Consider the following 10,000-nt stretch of genomic DNA (forward strand, 5'->3'; position numbering starts at 1 on the left):
ACTGAAGGTATCCACACACACACTGACCCCTGCACTATACTGAAGGTATCCACACACACACTGACCCCTGCACTATACTGAAGGTATCCACACACACACTGACCCCTGCACTATACTGAAGGTACACACACACACACACACTGACCCCTGCACTATACTGAAGGTATCCACACACACTGACCCCTGCACTATACTGAAGATATCCACACACACTGACCCCTGCACTATACTGAAGGTATCCACACACACACTGACCCCTGCACTATACTGAAGGTATCCACACACACTGACCCCTGCACTATACTGAAGGTATCCACACACACACTGACCCCTGCACTATACTGAAGGTATCCACACACACACTGACCCCTGCACTATACTGAAGGTATCCACACACACACTGACCCCTGCACTATACTGAAGGTACACACACACACTGACCCCTGCACTATACTGAAGGTATCCACACACACACAAGGTACCACACACACTGACCCCTGCACTATACTGAAGGTATCCACACACACACTGACCCCTGCACTATACTGAAGGTATCCACACACACACTGACCCCTGCACTATACTGAAGGTATCCACACACACACTGACCCCTGCACTATACTGAAGGTATCCACACACACACTGACCCCTGCACTATACTGAAGGTATCCACACACACTGACCCCTGCACTATACTGAAGGTATCCACACACACACTGACCCCTGCACTATACTGAAGGTATCCACACACACACTGACCCCTGCACTATATTGAAGGTATCCACACACACTGACCCCTGCACTATACTGAAGGTATCCACACACACACACTGACCCCTGCACTATACTGAAGGTACACACACACACTGACCCCTGCACTATACTGAAGGTATCCACACACACACTGACCCCTGCACTATACTGAAGGTATCCACACACACACTGACCCCTGCACTATACTGAAGGTACACACACACACTGACCCCTGCACTATACTGAAGGTATCCACACACACACTGACCCCTGCACTATACTGAAGGTATCCACACACACACTGACCCCTGCACTATACTGAAGGTACCACACACACACTGACCCCTGCACTATACTGAAGGTATCCACACACACACTGACCCCTGCACTATACTGAAGGTATCCACACACACACTGACCCCTGCACTATACTGAAGGTATCCACACACACACTGACCCCTGCACTATACTGAAGGTATCCACACACACACTGACCCCTGCACTATACTGAAGGTATCCACACACACACTGACCCCTGCACTATACTGAAGGTATCCACACACACACTGACCCCTGCACTATACTGAAGGTATCCACACACACACTGACCCCTGCACTATACTGAAGGTATCCACACACACACTGACCCCTGCACTATACTGAAGGTATCCACACACACTGACCCCTGCACTATACTGAAGGTATCCACACACACACACTGACCCCTGCACTATACTGAAGGTATCCACACACACACTGACCCCTGCACTATACTGAAGGTATCCACACACACACTGACCCCTGCACTATACTGAAGGTATCCACACACACTGACCCCTGCACTATACTGAAGGTATCCACACACACACTGACCCCTGCACTATACTGAAGGTATCCACACACACACTGACCCCTGCACTATACTGAAGGTATCCACACACACACACTGACCCCTGCACTATACTGAAGGTACACACACACACACACTGACCCCTGCACTATACTGAAGGTATCCACACACACACACTGACCCCTGCACTATACTGAAGGTATCCACACACACTGACCCCTGCACTATACTGAAGGTATCCACACACACACACTGACCCCTGCACTATACTGAAGGTATCCACACACACACTGACCCCTGCACTATACTGAAGGTATCCACACACACTGACCCCTGCACTATACTGAAGGTATCCACACACACACACTGACCCCTGCACTATACTGAAGGTACCACACACACACTGACCCCTGCACTATACTGAAGGTATCCACACACACACTGACCCCTGCACTATACTGAAGGTATCCACACACACACACTGACCCCTGCACTATACTGAAGGTATCACACACACACACTGACCCCTGCACTATACTGAAGGTATCCACACACACACTGACCCCTGCACTATACTGAAGGTATCCACACACACACTGACCCCTGCACTATACTGAAGGTATCCACACACACACTGACCCCTGCACTATACTGAAGGTATCCACACACACACTGACCCCTGCACTATACTGAAGGTATCCACACACACACACTGACCCCTGCACTATACTGAAGGTATCCACACACACACACTGACCCCTGCACTATACTGAAGGTATCCACACACACTGACCCCTGCACTATACTGAAGGTACCCACACACACACTGACCCCTGCACTATACTGAAGGTATCACACACACACTGACCCCTGCACTATACTGAAGGTATCCACACACACACTGACCCCTGCACTATACTGAAGGTATCCACACACACACTGACCCCTGCACTATACTGAAGGTATCCACACACACACTGACCCCTGCACTATACTGAAGGTATCCACACACACACTGACCCCTGCACTATACTGAAGGTATCCACACACACACTGACCCCTGCACTATACTGAAGGTATCCACACACACACACTGACCCCTGCACTATACTGAAGGTATCCACACACACACTGACCCCTGCACTATACTGAAGGTATCCACACACACTGACCCCTGCACTATACTGAAGGTACACACACACACTGACCCCTGCACTATACTGAAGGTATCCACACACACACTGACCCCTGCACTATACTGAAGGTATCCACACACACACACTGACCCCTGCACTATACTGAAGGTATCCACACACACACTGACCCCTGCACTATACTGAAGGTATCACACACACACTGACCCCTGCACTATACTGAAGGTATCCACACACACACTGACCCCTGCACTATACTGAAGGTATCCACACACACTGACCCCTGCACTATACTGAAGGTATCCACACACACACTGACCCCTGCACTATACTGAAGGTATCCACACACACACTGACCCCTGCACTATACTGAAGGTATCCACACACACACTGACCCCTGCACTATACTGAAGGTATCCACACACACACTGACCCCTGCACTATACTGAAGGTATCCACACACACACTGACCCCTGCACTATACTGAAGGTATCCACACACACACTGACCCCTGCACTATACTGAAGGTATCCACACACACACTGACCCCTGCACTATACTGAAGGTACACACACACACTGACCCCTGCACTATACTGAAGGTATCCACACACACACTGACCCCTGCACTATACTGAAGGTATCCACACACACACTGACCCCTGCACTATACTGAAGGTATCCACACACACACTGACCCCTGCACTATACTGAAGGTATCCACACACACACTGACCCCTGCACTATACTGAAGGTATCCACACACACACTGACCCCTGCACTATACTGAAGGTATCCACACACACACTGACCCCTGCACTATACTGAAGGTATCCACACACACACTGACCCCTACACTATACTGAAGGTATCCACACACACACTGACCCCTGCACTATACTGAAGGTATCCACACACACACACTGACCCCTGCACTATACTGAAGGTATCCACACACACTGACCCCTGCACTATACTGAAGGTATCCACACACACACACACTGACCCCTGCACTATACTGAAGGTACACACACACACTGACCCCTGCACTATACTGAAGGTATCCACACACACACTGACCCCTGCACTATTCTGAAGGTACACACACACACACTGAACCCTGCACTATACTGAAGGTATCCACACACACACTGACCCCTACACTATACTGAAGGTATCCACACATACTGACCCCTGCACTATACTGAAGGTATCCACACACACACTGACCCCTACACTATACTGAAGGTATCCACACACACTGACCCCTGCACTATACTGAAGGTATCCACACACACACTGACCCCTACACTATACTGAAGGTATCCACACACACTGACCCCTGCACTATACTGAAGGTATCCACACACACACACTGACCCCTACACTATACTGAAGGTATCCACACACACACACTGACCACTGCACTATACTGAAGGTATCCACACACACACTGACCCCTGCACTATACTGAAGGTTTCCACACACACTGATCCCTGCACTATACTGAAGATATCCACACACACACACTGACCCCTGCACTATACTGAAGGTATCCACACACACACTGACCCCTGCACTATACTGAAGGTATCCACACACACACACTGACCCCTGCACTATACTGAAGGTATCCACACACATACACTGACCCCTGCACTATACTGAAGGTATCCACACACACACTGACCCCTGCACTATACTGAAGGTATCCACACACAGACACTGACCCCTGCACTATACTGAAGGTATCCACACACATACATGTACTCTTGCTGACCCCTGTTTAAGGTACACATCTATACATGCTAATCCCTGTACTAACATAACAGACAGACATGTGCTCAGACTACTGTGTTATACACACTGTAAAGAAGCATGGATTGTCTGGTTACCCACAGCACGATCCTCCCATGTTATTACCTGAGGCTAAACCCCTTCATCCCCTCTCATCTGTGTCTAAACCCTGCCTTTCTTGTTGTGATTGACAGCTAGAGGAGGGTAAGCTCTGGTTCCAGCTGGACTGTGGGAACAGCCCTGGTATGCTGGGTATCTCTGGGAGGCCCATCAACGATGGGAACTGGCACACGGTGACTCTGGAGCTCAACCGTAACTTCACCAGTCTGTCTCTGGACGACAGCTACGTGGAGAGGAGAAGAGGACCGCCAAGCTTCCAACCACTAGGAGCAGATGGGTCTATTTACTTTGGAGCACAGGTGGGCGTTCTGTGGAGGGGAAGGGGTGTGTGTGTGTGTGTGTGTGTGTGTGTGTGTGTGTGTGTGTGTGTGTGTGTGTGTGTGTGTGTGTGTGTGTGTGTGTGTGTGTGTGTGTGTGTGTGTGTGTGTGTGTGTGTGTGTGTGTGTGTGTGTGTGTGTGTTTGTGTGTGTGTGTATGTGTGTGTGTGTGTGTGTTTAGGATAGTAAAACAAGGAAAATTGGGGCCATTTTGCTGGTCCTCAAAAGGAAAAAGGCTATTTTAGGGTTAGGGTTACAATTAGGGTTATGGTTAGAAGTAGGGTTAGGAGTTAGGTTTGGGGTTACGGGTTATGGAAAATAGGATTTTGAATGTGAATCAATTGTTTGGTCCCCACGAGGATAGTAAAGCAAACATGTATGGGTATGGGTGTGTGACAGATTCTTTCAGAGTGGGGGGGTTGTTGTGAGTATGGGAGTTCAGGACACTAATATGTTTGTTTGGGCGTGGCTGTGTGTGTTTTGCATGTGCGAGCGTCATGGATTAGTATGTGTGAGTACAGTGTTTCTCTATAATGCTCTTACCAATTTAAATCGTGTCAGAGTGAGGAACACAACACAAGGTAAGACGCTGGGTTAGAAGCTCTGAATAGGAAGCTCTGGATAGGGAGCTCTGTATAGGAAGCTCTGGATAGGGAGCTCTGTATAGGAAGCTCTGGATAGGACGCTCTGGATAGGGAGCTCTGTATAGGAAGCTCTGGATAGGGAGCTCTGTATAGGGAGCTCTGTATAGGAGCTCTGGATAGGAAGCTCTGGATAGGGAGCTCTGTATAGGAAGCTCTGGATAGGGAGCTCTGTATAGGAAGCTCTGGATAGGGAGCTCTGTATAGGAAGCTCTGGATAGGGAGCTCTGTATAGGAAGCTCTGGATAGGGAGCACTGTATAGGAAGCTCTGGATAGGAGCTCTGCATAGGAAGCTCTGGATCGGAGCTCTGCATAGGAAGCTCTGGATAGGAAGCTCTGGATAGGGAGCTCTGGATAGGGAGCTCTGTATAGGAAGCTCTGGATAGGGAGCTCTGTATAGGAAGCTCTGCATAGGAAGCTCTGGATCGGAGCTCTGCATAGGAAGCTCTGGATAGGGAGCTCTGTATAGGAAGCTCTGGATAGGGAGCTCTGTATAGGAAGCTCTGGATAGGAGCTCTGCATAGGAAGCTCTGGAACGGAGCTCTGCATAGGAAGCTCTGGATAGGAAGCTCTGGATAGGGAGCTCTGGATAGGGAGCTCTGTATAGGAAGCTCTGGATTGGAGCTTGCATAGGGAGCTCTGTATAGGAAGCTCTGTATAGGAAGGTCTGGATAGGAAGCTCTGGATAGGAAGCTCTGTATAGGAAGCTCTGGATAGGGAGCTCTGTATAGGAAGCTCTGAATAGGAAGCCCTGGATAGGGAGCTCTGGATAGGAAGCTCTGAATAGGAAGCTCTGGATAGGGAGCTCTGTATAGGAAGCTCTGGATAGGAGCTCTGCATTGGAAGCTCTGCATAGGGAGCTCTGGATAGGAAGCTCTGGATTGGAGCTTGCATAGGGAGCTCTGTATAGGAAGCTCTGTATAGGAAGGTCTGGATAGGAAGCTCTGGATAGGAAGCTCTGTATAGGAAGCTCTGGATAGGGAGCTCTGTATAGGAAGCTCTGAATAGGAAGCCCTGGATAGGGAGCTCTGGATAGGAAGCTCTGAATAGGAAGCTCTGGATAGGGAGCTCTGTATAGGAAGCTCTGGATAGGAGCTCTGCATTGGAAGCTCTGCATAGGGAGCTCTGGATAGGAAGCTCTGAATAGGAAGCTCTGGATAGGGAGCTCTGTATAGGAAGCTCTGGATAGGAGCTCTGCATTGGAAGCTCTGCATAGGGAGCTCTGCATAGGAAACTCTGCATAGGGAGCTCTGTATAGGAAGCTCTGGATAGGGAGCTCTGTATAGGGAGCTCTGTATAGGAAGCTCTGCATAGGAAGCTCTGGATAGGGAGCTCTGGATAGGAAGCTTTGGATAGGAAGCTCTGTATAGGAAGCTCTGGATAGGAGCTCTGCATAGGAAGCTCTGGATAGGAAGGTCTGGATAGGGAGCTCTGGATAGGAAGCTCTGGATAGGAAGCTCTGTATAGGAAGCTCTGGATAGGAGCTCTGCATAGGAAGCTCTGTATAGGGAGCTCTGGATAGGGAGCTCTGGATAGGAAGATCTGAGAAATACAGCCTGTGTGTGTATTTATGAATGTACTGTATTTAGGGAATGTGGAGATCAGAATCTTAGTCTTTTATTTTGTATTTTTTTTTTATTTCAACTTTATTTAGCCAGTTAAGCCTGTTGAGAACAAGTTCTCATTTACAACTGTGACCTGGTCAAGATAAAGCAAAGCAGTGCGACAGAAACAACAACACAGAGTTACACATGGACTAAACAAGCGTACAGTCAATAACACACACAAAAAAAAGAAAGTCTATATACAGTGTGTGCAAATGGCGTGAGGAGGTAAGGCAATAAATAGGCCATAGTAGCGAAGTAATTACAATTTAGCAGATTAACACTGGAGTGATAAATGAGCAGATGATGATGTGCAAGTAGTGAAACTGGTGTTGGCTTTGGGGATGACCAGTGAGATATACCTGCTGGAGCGCGTGCTACGGGTGGGTGTTGTTATCGTGACCAGTGAGCTGAGATAAGGCGGGGCTTTACCTAGCATAGACTTATAGATGACCTGGAGCCAGTGGGTCTGGCGATGAATATGTAGTGAGTGCCAGCTGACTAGAGCATACAGGTTGCAGTGGTGGGTGGTATAAGGCACTCTGGTGACAAAACGGATGGGACTGTGATAGACTGCATCCAGTTTGCTGAGTAGAGTGTTGGAGGCTATTTTGTAGATGACATCGCCGGAGTCGAGGATCGGTAGGATGGTCAGTTTTACTAGGGTAAGTTTGGTGACGTGAGTCTTCCCTGTGGCTCAGTTGCTAGAGCATGGTGTTTGCAACGCCAGCATGGTGTGTGCAATGCCAGGGTTGTGGGTTTGATTCCCACGGGGGGCCAGTACAATTTTTTTTTTTTTAAATGCATGAAATGTATGTATTCACTACTGTAAGTCGCTCTGGATAAGAGCGTCTGCTAAATGACTAAAATGTCAAATGTGAGTGAAGGAAGCTTTGTTGCGAAATAGAAAGCCGATTCTAGATTTGATTTTGGATTGGAGATGTTTGATATGAGTCTGGAAGGAGAGTTTACAGTCTAACCAGACACCCAGGTATTTGTAGTTGTCCACATATTCTAGGTCAGAACCGTCCAGAGTAGTGATGCTAGTCGGGCGGGCGGGTGCGGGGAGCGAACGGTTGAAAAGCATGCATTTGGTTTTACTAGCGTTTAAGAGCAGTTGGAGGACACGGAAGGAGCGTTGTATGGCATTGAAGCTCGTTTGGAGGTTAGTTAAAACCTCTTACATCTAGACGTTCCGCTAGCGGAACACCTGCTCCAATATCCAATGATAGGCGTGGCGCGAATTACAAATTCCTCAAAAATACAAAAATGTATGACTATTTCACAGCATTTTAAAGACAAGACTCTCCTTTATCTCCTTTATCTAACCACACTGTCCGATTTCAAAAAGGCTTTACAGCGAAAGCAAAACATTAGATTATGTCAGCAGAGTACCCAGCCAGAAATAATCAGACACCCATTTTTCAAGCTAGCATATAATGTCACAAAAACCCAGAAGACAGCTAAATGCAGCACTAACCTTTGATGATCTTCATCAGATGACACACCTAGGACATTATGTTATACAATACATGCATGTTTTGTTCAATCAAGTTCATATTTATATCAAAAAACAGCTTTTTACATTAGCATGTGACGTTCAGAACTAGCATACCCCCCGCAAACTTCCGGGGAATTTACTAACAATTTACTAAATTACTCACGATAAACGTTCACAAAAAGCATAACAATTATTTTAAGAATTATAGATACAGAACTCCTCTATGCACTCGATATGTCCGATTTTAAAATAGCTTTTTGGTGAAAGCACATTTTGCAATATTCTAAGTACATAGCCCAGCCATCACGGGCTAGCTATTTAGACACCCGGCAAGTTTAGCCTTCACCAAAATCAGATTTACTATTCTAAAAGTTTGATTACCTTTTGTTGTCTTCGTCAGAATGCACTCCCAGGACTGCTACTTCAATAACAAATGTTGGTTTGGTCCCAAATAATCCATCATTATATCCGAATAGCGGCGTTTTGTTTGTGCGTTCCAGAAACTATCCGAAATGGTATATCAGGGTCGCGCGCATGGCGCAATTCGTGACAAAACATTTCTAAATATTCCATTACCGTACTTCGAAGCATGTCAACCGCTGTTTAAAATCAATTTTTATGCAATTTATCTCGTAAAAAAACGATAATATTCCGACCGGGAATCTCCTTTTCGGCAAACAGAGGAAAAATCACAAAGACGGGGGCGGCCAGGGCACGCGCCTAAGCCCACAGTCCCTTGATCGGCCACTTGAGAAAGGCGATAATGTGTTTCAGCCTGGGGCTGGGATGACGATATTCTGTTTTTTCCCGGGCTCTGAGAGCCTGTGGAAGATGTAGGAAGTGTCACGTTAGAGCAGAGATCCTTTGTAATTGAATGAGATGGCAAAGAAGTTCAAGAAATGGTCAGACAGGCCACTTCCTGTAAAGGAATCTCTCAGGTTTTGACCTGCCATTTGAGTTCTGTTATACTCACAGACACCATTCAAACAGTTGTAGAAACTTTGGAGTGTTTTCTATCCAAAGTCAATAATTATATGCATATTCTAGTTACTGGGCAGGAGTAGTAACCAGATTAAATCGGGTACGTTTTTTATCCAGCCGTGAAAATACTGCCCCCTAGCCATAACAGGTTAACACAGTGTCCAAAGAAGGGCCAGATGTTTACAGAATGGTGTCGTCTGCGTAGAAGTGGATCAGGGAATCACCCGCAGCAAGAGCGACATCGTTGATATATACATTATGTTGTTATATTATGTTGTTGTC

At 47.3% G+C, this 10,000-nt stretch overlaps 1 protein-coding gene across 5 annotated transcripts in view; it reads left to right on the forward strand.

The window, feature by feature from the left end:
* LOC106613153 (protocadherin Fat 3) overlaps positions 1–10,000 on the forward strand; it is a 356,089-nt gene that overhangs the window by 328,499 nt on the left and 17,590 nt on the right. For all 5 annotated transcript variants that reach the window (XM_082956408.1, XM_082956409.1, XM_082956411.1 and 2 more), the window contains one exon: positions 4,748–4,972. In XM_082956408.1, the coding sequence (XP_082812534.1) occupies positions 4,748–4,972 (225 nt within the window). The remainder of the gene's footprint in view (positions 1–4,747; positions 4,973–10,000) is intronic.

Source organism: Salmo salar, chromosome 09 (assembly GCF_965601325.2).
Source record: "Salmo salar chromosome 09, fSalSal1, whole genome shotgun sequence".
Taxonomy (NCBI): domain Eukaryota; kingdom Metazoa; phylum Chordata; class Actinopteri; order Salmoniformes; family Salmonidae; genus Salmo; species Salmo salar.